This window comes from Vidua macroura, chromosome 17 (assembly GCF_024509145.1).
Source record: "Vidua macroura isolate BioBank_ID:100142 chromosome 17, ASM2450914v1, whole genome shotgun sequence".
Lineage (NCBI taxonomy): Eukaryota > Metazoa > Chordata > Aves > Passeriformes > Viduidae > Vidua > Vidua macroura.
In genome coordinates this window covers 7,793,890-7,814,003 of record NC_071587.1, presented here as the reverse complement: position 1 = coordinate 7,814,003, position 20,114 = coordinate 7,793,890, and the positions used below count along the sequence as shown (strand labels likewise).

Below are 20,114 nucleotides of genomic sequence, written 5' to 3'. Positions count from 1 at the left end.
CCTGCCCGGCCGCCGCGGTCGCCATGGCGATCGGCCCCGCAGCCAACCGTGAGCTGCTTCCGGTGGCGTCAGCGCCGACACGTGGATCCAAGATGGCGGCGTCGGCGGCGATGGTGAGTGCGGCGGGGCCCGGCCCGGCCCCGCGTCCCGCCCGCTGTGCCCCGGCCCGGCCCGGCGGCCGTCCCGCCGCGGAGCTCGGTTCGGGGGCTGCGGTCGGGCCTGCACCGCGCTGGGAGGGATGCGGGCTCGGCCTCTGGGGGGAGGAGGCTCCTCGGTCCCGCCCGGGGCCTTGCAGCTGCCCCGCGTCTCCCGGAGGTGTCACCTGTGGAGGGCAGGGCTCGGGCCGCTGCTCGGTGCCCAGGGGAGCCCAGCGGGTTCCTGTCCCGCCTGCCCGGCGCTCCCTCGGCAGCAAAATTGGCTCCCTTATGCGGTTCACGGCGGTGTCTGGGCAGGAGGGGCCGGGCGGGGGGCTCGGAGCGGTGTGGGTTGTAGGGAGCACCGGCACGTCCTTTTGCCTTCCCTTGCGAGGTGTCAGCCTGGGCCCGGGGCTGGTGCCAAGCACGGAGGCTGTTGCTCTGTGTGGTTTTCACAAATGTTTGGTGGTGGTTGTCGGGTCCGGGTTTGAGCAGCTTCTTCAGCTTCCCGCGTCCCAGCATCCCTGTTATTACTCTTGAATGATTCCTTGGATCCTCAGAGAACTGAAGGTGTTCCTGGTGAGCATCAGTGCTACCTCACAGAGGAGAAAACAAGCTGCTGAGACATTTGTTATCTGCCTTGAAGTCTTGTAGGAGTCAAACGGATTTCCTCCTTGCTTTCACAGGAGGATATTTTTGTGGCAGTGCATTGCAGGACTAGTGATGTGGATAAAGGATGTGTACTGATACAAAGGTCGCTGCTGGCTGGGCTGTGAGGTGACTCACTGAGAGATTGGGAGAGCCAAGGTTTTCCTTTAATTTGCTTTAAGCATCTTCACTCCCTGCTGGCTTTCCCCCAGGCAGGAGGGAGGGAGTGCTCAGCTGGCTCTGAGAGCTAGGGATGGTCCTACTGGGAATTTCCTCGTGGCTCTCTTGTTGTGTGAAGGGCAGAGAAGGCTGCCAGCAGCTCTTCTGGTGTCAGAGGATCTCTGAAGTCAATGTGAATGCAGCACTTGCCCCCTTCTGAAGGGCTCTTGGTGTTTCTTCCAGTGCAAGGTGAGAGGGGCAGGGATGTAATAAAGATGAGCTTATCCAAACAGTTGTCAGGATCATCCCAGGAGGCAGCCCTGGAAGAGGGGATGAGTGTCAGGGTAGCATTAGCACTGTTCTGTCCTGCTAATGTGCCTGAGGGCAGAATGAAGGTTACATGTGTGAGAGAGCTTGTTGGTTTTTTTTGCTCCCACAGAGTAGTGGGCTGTAGCTTTCCTCCCTTTCTGTCACCATTGTAAAAAAGTTTCAGTAAATTGAATGGGATGGGAGAGCTGTGTGAATCCATTTGGACAAATGGCTCTGCACAGGTAGTTTTCCTTGTTTTTCTTCAGAGCTGTCTTTGAAAGTTAAAAAGCTCTTGATTATGGCTCTTTGATGTCCCTCCTGCCTTTCTCTGCCAAAAAGAGATGGGACAAGTCATGATATCCATCACTGTCATTTCCTATTTCCTTTTCTTCTCTTTGAACAAATCCTGTGTTCTGTTCTTCAGTTCCTATGTGGATTGGGAAACCCTTAAGACCTAAACCAGCCCTGGTACAGCACCAGCTCAGTTCAGATGCTTGAAATTGCTGCTGCTTGAGGGTCTCTTCGAGTTGTTGGCAGTAACCTGGGCAGGAATATCCTGGGTGCACATGGCCAGGCCATGGACCCTCTGGAGCATGCTGGAGCTGTTGCAGAGTGCCCCAGGGAACAGCTGCTGTTTCTCCTTTCCCTTAAATAAATGTCAGACTCTGGCAGTGGTAGCTGGAGGGACCACGAGTCCGAGGGAGGGACAAGTGTGGTAATAACTGGATGTTTTAGGGCTTTTTCATGCTGGGTCAGACTGGGGTTTAGAGAACAAGTCCTCTGTTTTGGCAGCGTGGTTTGTGAACCTTCTGTGAATTCACAGAAAGTGGCAAGTCACAGAAAATTATAAGTCTTTCTGAATGGGATAAATCTGGGATTGTCTGCAAGCCCCAAGACTGGTGATAATTATCCAGAAGTGCCTTCTTGGAGAGGGTTTGTGTGTGAACTTTTGATCTGAGGGACAGGAATGGGGGTGATAGTTCTCCTGCAGTTACTTCTTTTATTTAGATCATATTCTCCTAAGAAAGGGTGTCTCTGCATGTCTGCAGATAGGAAAATAATCAGGCTTAGACAATCTGAACTATTTTTGCCTACTTGGAGCTGGGTTTTTCTCAGTCTGGGGTTGTGCATATTTGTTATGCTAGTTGTTGCACCATTACACGATTTTCTAGCACCTCAGATGCAAGACTATAATTTGAGGGGGCTTTTTGCATGTTTTTCAAATGTAAATGGAAAAGGCTGTGAAGCTGTGTGTCCTGTTTGCTGGAAGTCTGGGCTTGCCAGGGCTCCGTGACCGCACCAAAACAGAGCTCCCTTCTGGAAGTTCTGACCTGGCACAGGAGAGAACTCAGCTTGCAGGCATCCCCTGTGTGAGACAATCACCTGGCCAGGCCCATGAGTTACACAGGTGTTTTGAGGGGTGTCCATGTTGCCATTTCTGAGCTGCTGCCTTTGTTTGGAGAAAATGAGGCACATTTGTCAGTACAAGAGCAAAGGTCCTGATGAGTAAGGCCCCTGGCTGCAGCTTCCCTGTGCTCTGCCAGCTCAGGAGCCTGCACTGGGCATTTCTTCATATTTCGCTTCCAAAGCTTCCCACACCTGTTGCATAGCAGCTTCCCCCTTTCTTGCTACCAACTGTTCTTTCCTGGCAAGGCTTTACAGAGTCGCCCTCTTGTCTTTCCTGTTGCCTGGTGCTGTCTGAGTCATCATCATCTGTATGCAAAGACAACCTGATTTCTGCCAAAATTGTCATCAAAAATGCCATCTTCTTCATGCTCATGTGTCTCCTGAGTGTCTGCCAAAGTTCTGTCTTGGTCTTTTCACCTCCCAGCCTGCTGGGGCATGGGTGGCAGTGGTGTGGTTTTGATTTTTGAGTAACATTGTGTAGGTCTGTCACTTCAGTGACAAATGAGATAAGGGCTGCAGGTTGCTGGAGTGCAGTGTGGGACAAGAGTGCAGATTCCTTCCACTGCTTCCCCTGTGCAGAAGACCTTTTCCTACTCTGTGGAGAGCCAATGAACACTCCCTTTAAAGACTGTAAAGGCAAAATTTAGTGGAGCACAGAAAATAAGCCCCATGTTGCCTCAAGGCAGATCAGTATTGAAGGTCAGGCAGTTTTAGCAAGAGTGTTTCCTGGGGCTTTATGCCTGCTCCAAGTGTATTTGGCTATGCTTAGAATAGATCTGAAAATCCCCTTTGTAAGCAAAAAAGATCACAGAATCACAGCATGGTGTGGGTTGGCAGGGTCCTTAAAACTCATCTCATTCCATGGACAGGGAAACGTTCCACTATCCCAGGCTGCTCCAAACTCCATCCAACCTGGTCTTGAACAATTCCAGGGATGGGGCAGCCACAGCTTCTCTGGGCAGTCTGTGCCAATGCCTCACCACCCTCACAAGGAAGAATTTCTTCCTAATATACAATCTAACCCTACTCTGTCAGTTTAAAGCTGTTCCCCCTTGTCCTGTACTCCATGGTCTTGTAAATAGTCTCTCTCAATTTTTCTTGTAGGCTCCCTTCAGGTACTGGAAGGCCATATGTATCTGATTATTCAGTTTTCATATTTTCTGTAGGTGCCTAGCATTTGCATCTTAAATACATTTTAGGCTTTCAACCCCCTGATATTTCTCCCTTTTTTTTTTTTTCCTCTCCATCCTGCTCAGTTCCACTAATTCTGCGTGCTCTGGTTGGCCCTCACAGGTGTCCAGGCCAAATATATTTTCCTTGCCTTAGAATGAGACAGGAGGAAGGTGATGAAGAAGAAGAGGTGTGGGGGCAATAAACACAGATTTTTTTTTTTTCTCCCCCTCCAACCTGAGGAAAGGTTTCCATGATAGAGCTGTCATTTGTCACACCTGGCCTGTGGTGTGTTCCCTCTGGTATTGTCTGACTGATGGTGCTGAGGACACACAGGGACAGTGGGGATTTTGTTTCTTATGTCTGCAGCATTAGCTCAAGAGTTGTCCCAAACCAAACCAGGTTTTGTGTGGTTTTCCAGTGGTGTCATACACACAGGGAGTTCAAGAGAGGGGACTGAAACTAGTGAGACTATACCAGAGCTGATGTCCTAATCCAGGCAGGCTGCTGCTGGCTAATACTCTTTAAAGCTGAATTTTCATTTCACAGCCTTCCTGCCCATGCTCAGCTGGGTTACCTGCGGTAATGGGAGGGGCTGAGGAGGCAGCAAGGTGTGTTAAAGAAAGGGTTTGCTGTGGCTGTCTTAGGGTCTGGGTTCTCCTGGAACCCTCATAGAGTTAATTGAACCTTCCAGCCTGACTTGTCACCCTGCTCCCTAAAAAAGGGCTGAAAAAGTTTTTGCCATGTTACTGAGCTGTGCTGTGGCCTGGAGGGGCAAGGAGAGCAGAGTGGTGATGGAGCAGGAGGGAGGGGTGATGTGACTGTCCCTTTGGGTGCAGTTACTGCTGTCACACCTGACTCTGCAGTAACTACTCCTCTGCTGGTAGTGGCCTGTGAGCATCTATCTGTAATCAGCTCCAGGGTAACTGCTGCTGTGCAGAGCTGACACACATCCAGTGCCAGGGCTACAGCCCTCTTCTCTACTAGTCCATGGAGTTTTCTAACACAGGAAGCTCAGTGGGGGTGAGCAGAAAAGTAAAATGATGGCCTGCTTGATGCCCCAAGGTGCAGATAAAAATGGCATTTTTCTTATGGTTGAGCAAAGCCAAAGTTTTCCTAATTGCAGATGAAGAGGCAGAGACATGCTGAGTGGAAGGTGACTTGATGAGGATCACAAAACAAAGCTAAGAACAGCTTTTGTGAATTTAATTTCTGTTTAGTCACCTGACTTTGCAGCCTTTCTGATGTCTGGGATGAACATTTCCAGTGTTATTGCCCATCTCTGATGTTGTTCCAGTGTTTCTGTTGTATTTTACCGTTCCTTCTCCTTTTTGCAGGAAAGGCTGAGATATGTGCTGGGCCTGCTGTTGTTGCTGCACAGCACAGACTCGTTCTATGTACCTGGGGTGGCTCCCATCAACTTCCACCGCAATGATCCCGTAGAAATAAAGGTAGGATAAACTCAGTGCTGTTAATCTGTTTGGTTTGGGGTATTTTGTCTTTTGGGTTTTTTCTTTTTTATACCATAGCAGCAAAGATGGGCTGGAAAGTTAAGTTTGGGGATCCTGTTGCTCAAGTTTTGTGTTCAGATATGTCCCCTGCTTCACAGCACTCGGGTCTCAACACAATTCCTGTTCTTGCCCCTGATCTCTTCTACCAAATTCCTTCAGCAGTTGCCCCGAAGTCCTCAAGATGTTGCTTTGTTTGGGAAAAGGGTTCCTTTCTCATAGTGACTTTGAAGTGAATTTATTTTCTCCAGCATTATACTGACTCTAAATGTGCTTATGCAGAGTGTGCCTTTAGGTGGAAGGTGAATGGTGGAATAAGGTCTGAATCAGACCTTCTCAATACCCAGTTTGCTCATGTTGTGCCTTCAGGGAAATCCATGAGAAGCTCTTCCCAGGTGGAGGTGTTTGTGCTTGAGCCTTGCAGGTCTTTCAGCCCAACCTTGCTGAGAGCTGTTCCTGTGCAGCGTTGCTAGTACTCAATGACAGAGCTGCTACACCTATCCACGAGGAAGCCAGGCTTTGCTTTCAGACATCAGTGATTTATAGCTCATTTCATTTATTTTCTTAAGCTGTGGCCTCTGTCTCAGCAAATCCAGCACCCTTGGGACTGCTGAGGTTGGCTGCTCTCACGTGAAGCTCCAGCACAGCTTTTTCTTTGGCCACAGACTGCCAGACGTAGGCTATTTTTAAGCAAATGAGACTTGCCTGTGGCTACAGTAAGCTTCCCAGCAGAAGAGGGTTTTGGAATAGCTGTTCTCAAAGGGATTTCAGGAGCTAAATGCTTCCTCAAGTGCCTAGGCAAGTCAGTGTGTTTGCCAGCACTCTTCCAATAAACAAGCTTGGCTGTGTGACAAAACACTTCTGTTTTTCAGAGGAACTGTGGTCTTGGCTGTTGTGGTATGTCTCTGCACTTCCCTTGTACCCTGTGATTTGTGGAAACTCTCCAGGAATGTTTGTGGTTGGTCACCTTGTCTTCCCAGACTGATGGCTCTCTTGCTTTCCTTGCAGAGATTAAAACTGTTGAACTCTTCATAGCACTGGAGGCCAGACCTCTAGGTCCAGTGGGATATGAATTTTTGTTTGAGGAAATCTTGTATGAAATGTGACTCTTGAATCTCTTTTGAGCTCTTTGTTGTTTCTTAGGACTCCACTGAGACATAAATTTGTGAAACCACCATGTTTTGTTCTTTGAATGTTTCTCTGCGAATGAATTGCTACTGGAAGTCTCTCAGGAACATCTGTCTCTGTTACTATTTTTAATATTAGTAGTAGTAATAGTATCTTCTGGAAGTGAGCTTTATGGAAGGTGTCTTGAAGAAAGCATCAGCTTCAGGATGATGCTGAGAGGACAGGAAATTATCTGGAGTTTTTTCCTGGGGATAATCCTTCCATTCTTCCTGCAGGCTGTGAAGCTGACGAGCTCCCGAACCCAGCTGCCCTATGAGTACTACTCACTGCCCTTCTGCCAGCCCAGCAAGATCACATACAAGGCTGAGAACCTCGGTGTGTACCTGTCAGACAGTGTGGGGGGGGTGTTTAAAGGGGTAAAAGCAATTGCAAGTGTCACTTCTGCTGAGCTGAGAGAAGCTGCTTCCTCTGATTCACTGCATGCTGGCTGTCTGCAAATGGCAGTGTCCATGTGTTGGACAGAGGAAGTGCCTGTCCTGAAGGAGAGCGTGTATCCTGCTTCATAAGCAGGGCTTGATACTTCCAACAAAGTATCCATGCTCGCAAGTATACTGACTTGCAATCTTATCCTTGCAGCTTGGCAGCAAAGGAGACTTGCTGTGGTCCCTGCAGCTGCACAATGCCTGGCAGCAGGATCAGCAGCAGGAAACCTGGCAGTCTCCAACCCTGCTCATGTTTTCCTGTTTTCCAGGTGAGGTTCTTCGAGGGGACCGAATTGTAAATACACCTTTCCAGGTTTCCATGAATGTGGAGAAGAAATGTGAAGTTCTGTGCAACTTTCCCAACAAGCCAGTCACTCTGACAGTGGAGCAGAGCAAGCTCATCGCCGAGCGCATCAGGGAGGATTACTACGTCCACCTGTGAGTCACTCGAGCATGGGTTTGTGTCGGGGGAGTTTGGTGCTGTGGACAAATTTGATCTGAAATCTGTGTTTTCAGCATTGCTGATAACCTCCCTGTGGCAACACGGCTGGAGTTTTATTCCAATCGTGAGGAAGAGGAGAAGAAGAAGGAGAAGGATGTGCAGTTCGAGCATGGATATAGGCTTGGGTTTATGGACGGTAACAAGGTAGAGAACTGAGGTGCTGTGTGAGGGTGCCTGGAGGAGATGTGGGTGTCTGTTAGAGGTCTGTCAGAGAGTATCAGAATTGGGAATGCAACCAAAAGGTTTTATTAATAGTGTAAATATGAGAGAGGGGTCTCTTGTGGGCAGGAGAGGGTGGGTGGGAAGGTGGGAAAGCCAGGAGTCCTTGCTTTTATTCACTGTGTAACTTTGGACAGGCTCATGCAGTGGTTTCCTCTCAACAGAGCAAAGGCACTGTGCCCCCAAGACTGGCTGATCTCTGGTGTTGGAGTCTTTAGTTTTCCCCCACTGAAGCTGTTTTCTGCAGTTGTTGCTTCTCAGCTTTGCCTCTTCCTCCCATAGGGTGCTGATGTTTTACTTTATGTCACTATTTCAGTTCTACCTGCACAACCACCTCTCCTTCATCCTTTACTACCACAGAGAGGATGTGGAAGAGAGCCAGGAGCACACCTACAGGGTGGTGCGCTTTGAGGTGATTCCCCAGAGCATTAAACTGGAAGGTAAGAGACCCTTGAGGAGGGGAGCAAGGGGGAAGAATCTCCTGTATGGACAAAAGGCAGATGCCACTGATGTAGCAGGGTGCCAGTTGTTGCCTCACAGGGCACAGAAATGAGTCTAAATTACAAGAATAATAAACCACTTTGTTATTAAGGAAGTACCAACAACAGAGACATATCCATGAACTGCAATCCATGGAAAATCAATTCCTGTAAAAAGATCTGAGTTTGAGGTTTTGGGGTTGGATTTTTTTGCACTGTGTCATCTGGTATGAGGCATGTCTGGCATTCTAGCTATTAGCTGTGGCACAGATCTCCCTGACTGGGACACTCTGTGCTGGTTCAGGGACACACAGGATGTTTGGAACTGTTCTGGGGGATTGAAATTTAAAAATAATGCTTAGGGGAAAACACTCCTACTTCAGTGAGCCCAATGGAAAAGGGTGTCTAGAAGGGCAGTTGCTCATGCTGTAGATCACCCCATGCAGCTCCCCTCTGGCAGGGCAAGCACTGCTGCAGAGGTCTTGTTTCTCACCATATCATGTGGAATAGAGGATTTGTTCATGGTCTAGATCCTTGGCTTCAGAACCTCTGGCTTTTATCCTTCCAGTTAAGGAGAGCCCTGTGCATAGCTTTCCTGAAAGCTTGTTAATGGTGCTCCACTGCTGGTCAGGAGAATAGTTTTGCAAACTGCAGAGCAGAGCAGGTAATTCCCCACCTGGAATTACTGCAACCCGATGCCCTCAGAGTGATGCTCAGTAGGAGAGGTGGTCCCTGAGGGAAGGGCTCACTGTGTGCTCTGCTTTCCCTTACAGACTTGAAGGCTGATGAGAAGAGCATGTGCACCCTGCCCGAAGCCACGGGCTCTGCCCCTCAGGAAATAGATCCTACTAAAGAGAATCAGTTGCTCTTCACCTACTCTGTGCACTGGGAGGTGAGGCAGTACTGGGGAGCTGGCTGGCAGTGATGCTCCAAGTGTCTGTCACTGGAGTTGTGGAAGACATTGGGAATGTGCTGGTGTGAGAACTCTCCTGTTCTTTCAGGAAAGTGACATTAAGTGGGCTTCCCGCTGGGACACATACCTGACCATGAGTGACGTGCAGATCCACTGGTTTTCTATCATTAACTCGGTTGTGGTCGTCTTTTTCCTTTCAGGTGAGAGTGTGTGTGGGGAGAGGAAGGCTTTACCATTATCTGCAGGGAATTTTCTTTAAGCCTTAGCTGCAGGTAGCTCAAGGAGCATGTGGCCACATCTGAACCTGGTCAGAAGGAGCGGGAAACAAATTTAAGCCCCCCCGTTCAAGCAGTGTCCTGTGGGGTCAGGCAGTTACCAGCCTTTCTCATACTGGGGTTATTAAGGGAGTAAAAAAACCCATACGAAAGCCACAATGCCCCATTTCTGCTGGAATACTGCCTTCCCTGCTCCTTGGGGTTTTGTTTCTGTCTTTGCTGATGACTCAAGACCTCCTGTCCCAGCCAGAACAGAGTGCTGGTGCATGAAAGCAGCACAGCCATGTGGGAGCCTTGGAGCTGAACTCTGTGCTTGTTTTCAGGGATTCTCAGCATGATCATCATCCGGACTCTGCGGAAGGACATTGCCAACTACAACAAAGAAGATGACATTGTATGTGTTTGTTCCTTGGGCTGGGATTAGAGGGAGGGAAGCACAGGCCAGGAGGGCTCTAGTGTGCAGATTTGGCTGTATTGTCTCTTCCCTTGCCCCTGTTTTCCTTTGAGCCCTGGCCATGGGATGGGCAGTTGTGTTGTGCTGTCACACACCTTTTTCTGCCTGAACAGTCACATGCTAGTTAGGATGTCTTCAGACCTAAGGAGTGACTGCAAATGTAAATGCTGAAGCTCTGTAAATGTGTGTCCTGACACTGACAATTCAGGTCTCAGAGGTTTTTTAGCCCAAGAACAAAGAAGTTTCTCGGCTAGAATGGTAAAATTCAGTAGAAAAACAGGATCCAGGAAAGTTAACTTCTTAGACTGGCTGTCTAGGACCTTAATTTCCACTGGTGTATCACATCTAAATAACCTCCTTTTTCTGTTGTTGCTATAGGAAGATACCATGGAGGAATCTGGTTGGAAACTTGTGCATGGAGATGTCTTCAGGCCTCCACAGTACCCTATGATCCTCAGCTCTCTTCTGGGTTCTGGAATTCAGCTCTTCTGTATGATCCTGATTGTCATCTGTAAGTGGCACATGTTGCATGGGGTGGCTGTAACATGAATGATGCTTGAGGATGTTTGACTTCACCCTGTGCTCACCTTAGCTGGAGTGAAGCCCATGAAGCTGCTTCCTGTTGCCACCAGCCTGGGCTGCAGAGCTGCTGGATGACATTGCCCAGCTGAAGGCAGCTTTGTGTGATTTTATTTCCTTTGCCAAGCTGTGAGCCCTGGCTTATAGTGGGCGGGGAGACTTTTGTACAGGTGTGCCTTGCCTGCTGAGCTGCACCTACTCCCATTCCTGGGGAAGCTGAGGCTGAAGCATGGTCTGTAGCTGAGATCAAAGCTGTGCCTTCCTCTCTGGCCAGTGCTGGAGGCTATGGATTCATTATGCTGTGGAGGAAACCAGGCCTGTGCAGGCATTACAGGCAGCTATGGGCTGCAGATGGGACAGGCCCCTGTCCTTGAGCTGCTGCAGCACATGTCCCTCAGAGCTGCTGTTCCTTGTCCTGTTTCCCTCTGCAGTTGTTGCTATGCTGGGGATGCTGTCGCCTTCGAGCCGGGGCGCGCTGATGACAACTGCCTGCTTCCTCTTCATGTTCATGGGGTAGGTGTCTCCACGGCTTCCCCCTGTGCTGTCCTGCCTCTCCCCAGCAACAGCAGCTCATTTTTGTTGACTTGGCTTGTTTCTGTCCAGGGTTTTTGGTGGATTCTTTGCTGGCCGCTTATACCGGACTCTGAAAGGCCATCGATGGAAGAAGGGAGCCTTTTGTGTGAGTCTTGGATGTTCTGTGCTGTTTATCCAGGTGTGCTGATGGCAAAATGTGTGGCTAAGCTCCACACATTTGTGGTAGCTGGACACAGTCTGGCTGTGCTGCACATTTACTGTGGGTTGAGTCCTTGTAGCTGTACAGAAAAGGCACCACCAGAGCACATACTAGAGCAAAGAGGATTGTCCAAGATCCTCCCCACAGCCCAGCTCTGTGTCCTTGTCCTGTAACAAAAGGGGCACTTCTCCACATGTGCCTTGTCTCAGGGATAGACTCATTCCATAGGAACATGTGGCTGATGAATCAGGTGCTTTCTCTTATGCTGTGGTTTCCTCTTGCAGACAGCGACGCTGTACCCAGGTGTTGTCTTTGGCATCTGCTTTGTCCTCAACTGCTTCATCTGGGGGAAACACTCCTCTGGTGCGGTAGGTGCCACCCTCAGCCTGGGGCCTGCTGGGTGGGAGAGGGTCACTGGGCTGATAGGGACTCACTTGGCTTCCCAGACCTTTCCAAGTGGGTGACTGGAGGTTTGGCTTGGCCAATGACATCCGTCCCCAGGACAAGAGAGCTGTCAGCCTCACTTCTGTGGCTCTTGGTGTGATTCCAGGTGCCTTTCCCTACCATGGTGGCCTTGCTCTGCATGTGGTTTGGGATCTCCTTGCCTTTGGTCTACCTGGGTTACTACTTTGGATTTCGCAAGCAGCCGTATGACAATCCTGTACGGACAAATCAGATTCCCAGGCAGATCCCGGAGCAGAGGTGGTATATGAACAAATTTGTGGGGTGAGTGATAAGTGTCTGGGAAATATGGTGAGTTAAGCCCTCTCCCCTTGGTCCCCTTGGGTTGCTGAATGTCACCTGCTGCTCTTGGGACATGGACAGATGGCAGATCGGGTTCCTTGAGACCACATCAATAATTTGGATGTGGTATGAGGGGTACTTGTAGCCGTGGTACGTGCTCAACAGTGGGAGCAGCTGTGCCATTGCCTGTGAAATGTAGTAATCTGGAAATGTAGAGCCTTTGCTTGGAGTGTTCAAGGAATTTTTAATGTCCAGACAGTTATATTGTGCTGCTTATGGTTTTTGTTTCTGCTCTGTAGGATCCTCATGGCTGGTATTCTGCCTTTCGGAGCCATGTTCATCGAACTGTTCTTCATTTTCAGTGTAAGCATTTAACCCACTTTCCTCCTCAATAGGATCACTTTCATGCCAAAGCTTTTGAAAGGGAGGGGGCTTCCACTGGAGCAGTCTCCTGTTCCTTTGTTCTCTGAAACGGGTAGCTGGTTTCTTCCAGGCCATTCAGTAGTTTCCAGAGAGAGCTGTGGGGCTCTCCTGGTGGTTTTGTGGTAAAGACAAGATTTACTGTAACATTACATCAAGGAGGGGTCCTGGTCTTGAGACAGTCACTCAGGTTCTGCTGCTACCCGTTTTCACCTTGTGTGGATGGGGAAGAATTTGCTGTTCCATTGCTTGGGAGATGCCGGGGAATGAACAAGCTATCTCAGAGGTGTCCTTGTGCACCTTTTTGCAACCTGAATCCTCTGAAGTGATATTGTGAAATGCATTAGATTTGTGGTTTCATCTAGGTGAGGCTGAGGGGCTCCTCATCTTCCCCTGGCTGGCTGCCAGAAGTTAGTCTCATGTTCAGTGATTGATCACAGTAACATGGAAATAAATTCATGCTGTGTGTTTATTTCAGGCAATCTGGGAGAACCAGTTCTATTACCTTTTTGGCTTCCTCTTCCTGGTGTTTATAATTCTGGTGGTATCCTGCTCCCAGATCAGCATTGTCATGGTGTATTTCCAGCTCTGTGCTGAGGTGAGATTTCCATGTTTGTAATTTGGGTAGCATGGGGTACTTGCTTCTGGAAAAGCACAGATCCCATTATTGCTGCTGCTAGCAAAGATTAGTGTGGCCCAGCTTCACAGGTGTGATTGTCCCCAATGTCTCTTCACTCTAAAGGGAATTAAAGCTCCTTGGTTATCTGTTAGGCTGGGAACTGTGGTTTCATACCAGGAATTTTGCTGGGCACAGGGTGTTTTGAGCTGTTCCCAAACTGTTCCATTCCATCCACATACAAAACAAACTGCAGGACCAAAGGTGAGCCATGTCGTTGTGCAGCAGGTGCTTTGAGCCTGACTGTCAGCATCACATCTCTTGCTTTAGAAACACTTTTGTGACAGAAAAAGTTCCCCAGTCCCAAATTGTGGATTTCCTTTGAAGGAAGATGGGTGGTGTTCTCCCTGTCCTGGAATGGTCACAGCTTCCCTGAGGCAGTGCCTGGGGAGAAGAAAGTCAGGGGGATAATGAGGCTCTTTATCCTGTCAGGATTACCGCTGGTGGTGGAGGACCTTCCTGGTGTCTGGAGGATCTGCCTTCTACGTGCTGATCTATGCTGTCTTCTACTTTGTGAACAAGGTATTCCTCCTGGGTGAAAGTGCCACGTTTTTGGGGGTGACTGTGGGATTTGGGAAAGGAAATGGTGGGCCTGCTAAGTCCCAGTCTGCCTATGTCAGCCCAAGGCAGGGCTCACAGACCTTCCAGACAGGAGAGGAGGGTGTAGGTGCCCCAGGACTTGCACAGAGCAGCATTCCCTGACCCCACCTCAAAGGGGATCTCCCGCCAGCTGGACAAAAATGAAAGTTTTCCTCCCTCTGCCAGAGCTCCCCTTGCAGAGGTTGGTTTGTCATCTCTGTGTGTTATTTCGCTGACTTTTTTCATCCTCTTCTGTTTCAGCTGGATATTGTTGAGTTCATTCCCTCCTTACTGTACTTTGGCTACACTGCCCTCATGGTCCTGTCCTTCTGGCTCCTGACGGGCACCATTGGCTTCTACGCAGCCTACATGTTCGTGAGGAAGATCTACGCTGCCGTGAAAATCGACTGAAGCTGGAATCCCCCAGCAGGAATCAGACACCTCTGAACACGTGTCCTCCTGGGAGGGACAGGGACATCTTCTCCCAGCTCTTTTTAAGGAAACAAAAATCCAGTGGGAGAGTCACAAGAGAAATAATTAACTCCTCGATTTGGAATGTAACTTTGGCACAGTGTACATGGATTCTGGGCTACTTCTGCGGGGAAAAGGGGTCTGTAGATAACTTACATTTTAACTTTATTATCCTGTTCCATATTTGAGGGAGTTTTTTAGCAGAGAAATATCCCTCTGTATAAGTAAACCCCCTTTTTGCTAATCCATCCTTTTTTTTATGTTGATGATGAACGGATTTGAGACAGCAGTGGAAACACTTGTGAAAACGTTTTCTTCCAGCCCCTGGGGTGCTCTAGGATTCAGGGAGACTCTTCAGACAAGTATCAGACTGGGTTTTTTTCTCCTGCCTTCGTGTCTGCACAGAAGAGGGAGCTTGACTACGGCAGAATAACCGGAGCCTAAAGGCTCACCCAGCGGGAGTCCGGCGCACTCCGATCACTGAAGTCCCGGCTTCGGCTTGTTTACAATTTGCTGGAGGTGCCATTCAGAGCCTGGGAAGTGCAATTTCACCCTGAGAGAGCTTCAGCAACCTTCAGCATCACTTCTTCCTCCCTCCAGCCTCGGACAGCACAGGCCGCTGTGGGAGGGTGGGATTGCCTCTCCTTCAGAAGGCAGGACAAAAGGTCCTGGTGGAAGTGACGTGGTTGTGCTGGAATACAGGACTGGAAGGAGGTGTGAGGTAACTACAGGAGTTTGTTCTGTCAATAGCTCTGCTCTGGATGTGAGGAATCAGGTCAGGCTCCTTCCTGGGAATGCCACTGGGATCCTGAAGAGCCTGCAGGAGATGGCTGTGGTGCCGCGGTGTCAGTGCCAAGTGATCTGAGGCAGTGTTGGGCCCGAGCTGCCCAAGGGTGGTGCAGGCCATGCTGAAGGGGCTGGCACAGGCAGGTGGCCCCGTGAGCTGTCCCATGGCTGGGAGCGGGGCTCTCTCACTGGCCCTGTGCTCCGGCTGCCCTTGCTGCTCTCTGCTCCTCCTCTGAAATTCTCTACCTCCAGGGAACAGGAAAAGTGTACACCCCATAGCTGTATTTTGTTCTTCTCCACAAAAAACAGTCCAGGCTCTCCTGGATAGCTGACATGGGCTCTTCTTTTCCCATGGCTGGATGCCTGAATCGGCCCATGGGAAGCTCTTTTTAAAAGAGGTTGAAGTTGGGTTGTGGGTTTTTTTTTTTTTTTTTTTGGTCTCTTCAGTGATGTTTATCAGTAAAAAGGTTCCACGTTGCAATGTTGCAATGAAGGTTCCCTCCATCCCCAGACTCACTGGATTCAGCCAAGACTACAGAGGAGAGTTTTTTTTAGTGAGAGCTATGAAAATTTTTCTTCTTCGAGTAAGGTCTTCCAATGACCAGCTGCCACAGGTCACATCATTCCAACCCAAAACTGTCCAAAGCCCTCCTTGCTCCCAGGGAGGGCTTTGGGGCCTTTTTAAACCCCAACTTCCGTAAGTTTCCAACAGGTCCATGGAAGGGCCTGTGTCCCTTCCTTTGACATGCCCTGCCTGTCATGCCGAAGTCTAATCAGCCAGGAATCATGGATGGAAAAAAGGAGGAGGGGATGTGTGAGCCAACTGTGATGTGGAATTCTGTGTCAGTTCTGATTTGAGGTCCCTCTCTGAGATTTTAGTTGATTTTTTTTTTTTTTTCTTCTGCCCCTGCCCCAGTGGAGAGGCTCAGCCAGCATTGATTTCTCTCCCTTCCCTGAAGTGTTTTCTCTGTATTCTTTGTAATTTTTAATTAATGTATGTATTCTTTGTGTCCTATTGTAAATAAATCTGCCATTGTCCTGTCATCCTGCTCTCTTGGGTTCTCCTAAGCCACTTCTGGAGAATTTATTTTTGTAACACTTGGCCTGTTTGACACCCGTGTGTGTGATGTGTGGCTTCAGCCAGAAGCAGAGCTTGGACTACTCTGGCTTGCTTTGTAATATTTTTCTCCTGGTAAGCTAAGTTTCTCCCAGTGTGGCATGCCCTGAATGCTGCCATATATTGTAATTATGCCACCAGTTGAGGCATTTGGATCTGCTGCTGCTGTGCTGCTGGGTAAGATCACTTGAACAACTCGTGTCTTGTGTGAGACACATTGTTTGATGTGTGGCACTGATGGGCAGAGCAGCAGTACTGTTGGATGGCAGTGCTGGGCAGTGCTTTAGAGCAGCAGAGGGGAGAGGACAGCTCGGAAGGGAGATTGAGGAGTGCTGCTGCTGCAGAAGCTGAGCCCTCAGCGTTGGCTTCCAGCTCCATTGGCTTCCCAGGGCTTGTGTGTTTCTGCAGGGGGGGTGTGTGGCAGATCAATGAGTCCCTGTTGGAGAGCTGGTCGAGGGAGGCAAAGCAAATTCCCTTTTCCTGAGATGGTTTGCCTGGCAGAGCAATGGATGTGATTCCCCCAGGTTACAGAGTCCAGTGTCGGGGGCTGCTGAGTGTCTGAGTGAGACCAGAGCTACAAATACTTGAATTAAAACTCAGAAATTATCAGAATAATCCCTTCTCCCTTTAAAAAGGCAAAGGAAGCTTCAGCTCCAGCACCAGGACAATCCATGCTGAACTTATTTCTCGTTTTTGGCAGATGAGTGTACTCACGTTCTGTCACAGTCCTCAGCGCCAGGGGAAAGCTGCTGAGGAAAGGGCACGTTTAAATGGTGGCTGAATTAGGAATGAAAACTAGAACTGAAAACTAGATCATTCTTAGACAAGCACCTAACACTGATCATGGCTGTCAGCTTTTAATCCATGTTCTGAAGGAGAATCCCAAGAGGGCCCTGTGTGCTTTGCCCTGTTTCATCTACAAATGCTGCTGGTGCCTGCAGCCAGTTGTAGCTTAAGCTGAGGTTTGGTCCTTGTTCTCCTGCCTGTGGGGAGCAGAGCATGTTGGGGTTATTTGGGAGGGGGAATGGGCTGAACTTGTCTGAAATGCTGCCACATGGGCTGGAAATTTTAGTGAAACCAAGCGACCAGAACTTTCTGTCTAACAAACATTCTCCTTGACAGGGGATAATGGTGTCTGCTGTGGCTGCCTCCCCAGTGGGGTGCTGGGTTTTTTTCTTGTGGGTCTATTTCTTTGCTTGGCAGAAATTTAAAAACCTCTGTGGCTTCATGTAGAGAACTGTGTCTTTGACCTGCTTCATGATTCTATCCTGTCTTAATCCAACCAAAACTGAACTCCCCTCCATGAAGACATCTGGGGTAGGTGATCCAAATGCTTTTAATAAACAACTTCATTATAAAAGATGCTCTCAATTTGAACTTCATTTTGCAAGAGCTAATTTTAGTGATGAACCATACATTTCCTAATGGCACTTAATTACAATTTAAAAACCTTGTTTACAGCCCCCAAAACACTCCTTTAAAAAAGGTTATTCACTCTGTGTAAAAGTGCTAGAAAGTTTGTTTTTAGAAAACCAGTTGAGCTTTAACAATGGGAAGTTTCTGGCTTTGGCAGCTGTAGCTGCAGGGAGGGAGGTCAGGCACGGGGCCTGTCCAGAACCAGTGCAAGAAGGGACAGTGTGAATGGAGGGACACTGTGGCTTTCCCATCCCCTCCCATGGCTAATTCCAAACCCTTCACGTTCCAATGGGATGTTTACAGGCTCCTGTGGGAGATGGCAGAGCTTGTGCTGGGAGAGGGTTCTTGGCATGACTTGTGGCTGCAAAGGCCACTCGGTAGCTTTTCTTCCAGCAGCAGTTTTGGAGCTTGGCTGCTCCCAGAGGTTCCACAGGTTCTTCTTTGTCCTGCTTGTAGCCACCCTGGGTCTCAAGAGTACATCAGTAGCCAGCTCCGTGTTCTTCAATATCCTCATTTAAGGAAAACACTGGTTCAAATGTTACAAAACAGTCTTTCTAAAAATTGCTCCTAGATATCAGGAATCACTAAAGTGGGAAAGCTCCACAAAGCATCAAGGCTGAGGCACTCAGTAGGGTGAGGAGATCTGAGACTCCAGAGCAGCTTCTAGCAGAAGTTCTGGGATGCAGTGTTCTGTAGCAGCGTGCAAGCTGCTACATCCTTGTGTGGCACCCTGAAGTGGGCTCTGAGGGCTGTGAGCAAAGCTCATGTGTTACCTTCAAGTGCAAGACACTGACTACAGAGGGAGAAGGGCTGCAGACAAGTCCCTGGCCTGTTCACCTGGACACTCAGGCAGCCTGGCCTGTCCCAGGTGTTGGAGGCTGTCCCTGTCCTGCAGGCCCTGGAGCTGTCCCCAATCCACTCAGTGCATTCCATGCTAGAGCTGGTTATCCCCTTGCACAGTAGTTCAAAACAAAGACACAAAAGTGGGGGATGGTTGGTTTGTAACAAGACACTTCAATATTGAGGGTTCTTCCCCCAGCTGAAGAGCTGACCTATTTGTAGTAATAAAAAAAATTAATTCCAAATTCCCCGGTTATCTTTTGCAATGCTTTTAACTTCCCTTGTCTGTGTGATCTGATAGAGAGAAGCTCCCTCTCTCTCATGTATGCTCTATTTCCATGCTGGTATTTAGGCACTGGTGGAAAGGACCACACAGACCTGGCTTCAACCACAAGCACAAAGTGAGGAAGGTGCTTCAGGCTCCTCCTGCAGCCCACCTGTGCACATGGAAATAAAATGTACCTTGAACAGGAAAGCCAAGCTCATCTCCTGGTGTGGATTTGTGAGAAGCAGAATGTGATCTGTTTTCTGGTCTCATTTCTGAACACCAGTTCTGTTTTTCCTCGACCTGTTTGCGTGCTAGTGTGATTAGTGGTGTGTGGCCTGTGGGAAGACGTAGAGCTGGCTCCAGGTAGAAATTGCAGACAGTACCCCAGGAGAAAACTCCTTACCTGCAGCCACAAGAACAGCTCAAACCTGTAGGATTCCTAGGGGATCCCAGTTATTCACTAGAAGGAAGCAAGTCCATCACTGGGAATAGCCAGAGGTGAGCCTAATGTGAGTGTGCATGGATTGTGCAGCAGGGACAACAGAACCTGAGAGGTGGTGGGGAATAGGAATAGTGGTCCTATAAGGCAGCTGGATTAGTGGTAATGGCATTACCCTGGAAGCTTCCAGCTGCTTTCCAAGAGGCTTAGTATGGCTGTGGCATGTTGAGTAAACAGGCATGGAAAGGGTGAGAGGTGCCAGAGCTGGGGATTGGGTTGAAAAGACTCTGGGCTTGCCATTTCCAGCAGACCAGGCTAAACCAAACCACCTTCTCCTGCTGCACAGGGGTTGGCCAGGATGGGATTCAGAGCTTCAGGTGGCAGCTCCCATCTCTAGGAACTGGGAAAAATACAAGAAGTAAGTTATGGAAAAGACACAAATTTTGTATGGGGATAGAAACCTGAAGTGGTTCTGTTCGAACCGTTCAGCCACTTCACTGTTCAGTGGCAGAATAGCTCCAGGGCTTGGGCAGGCAATTAACTAAAAATAGGCACCTGAGGGAGAATTCAGTCAGCCTGACTAACTGGGATTAGAGGATAAGCAAGAAGGTAGGGTGATGGGAAGCACATCTTTGAAGATTTATTTGTGGAAATTTTAATTGCAGGCAGCAGAAAGTACCTCTGTGGAGTTGTTCTGTCCAGAGAGCAAAGGTGGTGCAATGGTAGAGAAAGGAAAAGGGGATTTTTTCAGTGAACTGCAGGAAATCTTCCCAGCAGCTGCTGTTCACCTGTCAGCAAGGAAGGAATTAAAGAACAAAGAGCTGAGCTCAACAAAAGTACTGAAATCATCAATCTACCAGAGGCAAAAAAAGGATTCCAGTTGAAGTGACACCATTTTTCAACACTGAGGCTAAAGAGCAGCAATGTTGCGAGACAGAGAACGGGGTCTGTCACAATGTGGTGTGTGGGTATTCTGTCATGTGAAATTCAGTGGAAGCAAATGCAAGATAACATGTTGTTCCTTCCTACAAATGGATTTTGAGTGAGCTGTAATCCCAGAGGGGAAAAAAGATCTTCAGCCTTTCACAGGGTTCTGACAATCTGAGCCTGGAAGGATGGGCAAGAGTTAACCCTCTGCTGCCAGGGAGTGCTTTGGCTATTTGTTAGTTTTTATTTCTAGGGAGCATTAGGTCCTTGGCTTTCTGAGAATCCAGGGTCTGATTTATAAGGGCTGGCAAGTTCATGTCCTGTTCTTTTAC

At 48.9% G+C, this 20,114-nt stretch overlaps 1 protein-coding gene across 1 annotated transcript; it reads left to right on the top strand.

The window, feature by feature from the left end:
* Positions 1 to 23: 23 nt before the first annotated feature.
* Positions 24 to 15,819, top strand: TM9SF4 (transmembrane 9 superfamily member 4). Its single transcript, XM_053993082.1, has 18 exons — positions 24 to 113; positions 5,165 to 5,278; positions 6,739 to 6,838; positions 7,215 to 7,383; positions 7,462 to 7,591; positions 7,983 to 8,106; positions 8,919 to 9,037; positions 9,147 to 9,258; positions 9,657 to 9,727; positions 10,166 to 10,298; positions 10,798 to 10,879; positions 10,970 to 11,045; positions 11,384 to 11,467; positions 11,650 to 11,825; positions 12,143 to 12,206; positions 12,742 to 12,861; positions 13,372 to 13,461; positions 13,780 to 15,819. The coding sequence occupies exons 1-18, from the start codon at positions 24 to 26 to the stop codon at positions 13,927 to 13,929; spliced, it is 2,004 nt and encodes a 667-aa protein (XP_053849057.1). The 3' UTR covers positions 13,930 to 15,819.
* Positions 15,820 to 20,114: the final 4,295 nt, after the last annotated feature.

Excerpts from the sequence above, each read along its gene's own strand:
- TM9SF4 (XM_053993082.1), top strand. The coding sequence starts at position 24 with ATGGCGATCGGCCCCGCAGCCAACCGTGAGCTGCTTCCGGTGGCGTCA. Across the intron at positions 114-5,164 it reads TGGCGGCGTCGGCGGCGATG|GAAAGGCTGAGATATGTGCT; the intron begins GTGAGTGCGGCG and ends TCCTTTTTGCAG. Across the intron at positions 9,259-9,656 it reads GGTCGTCTTTTTCCTTTCAG|GGATTCTCAGCATGATCATC; the intron begins GTGAGAGTGTGT and ends GCTTGTTTTCAG.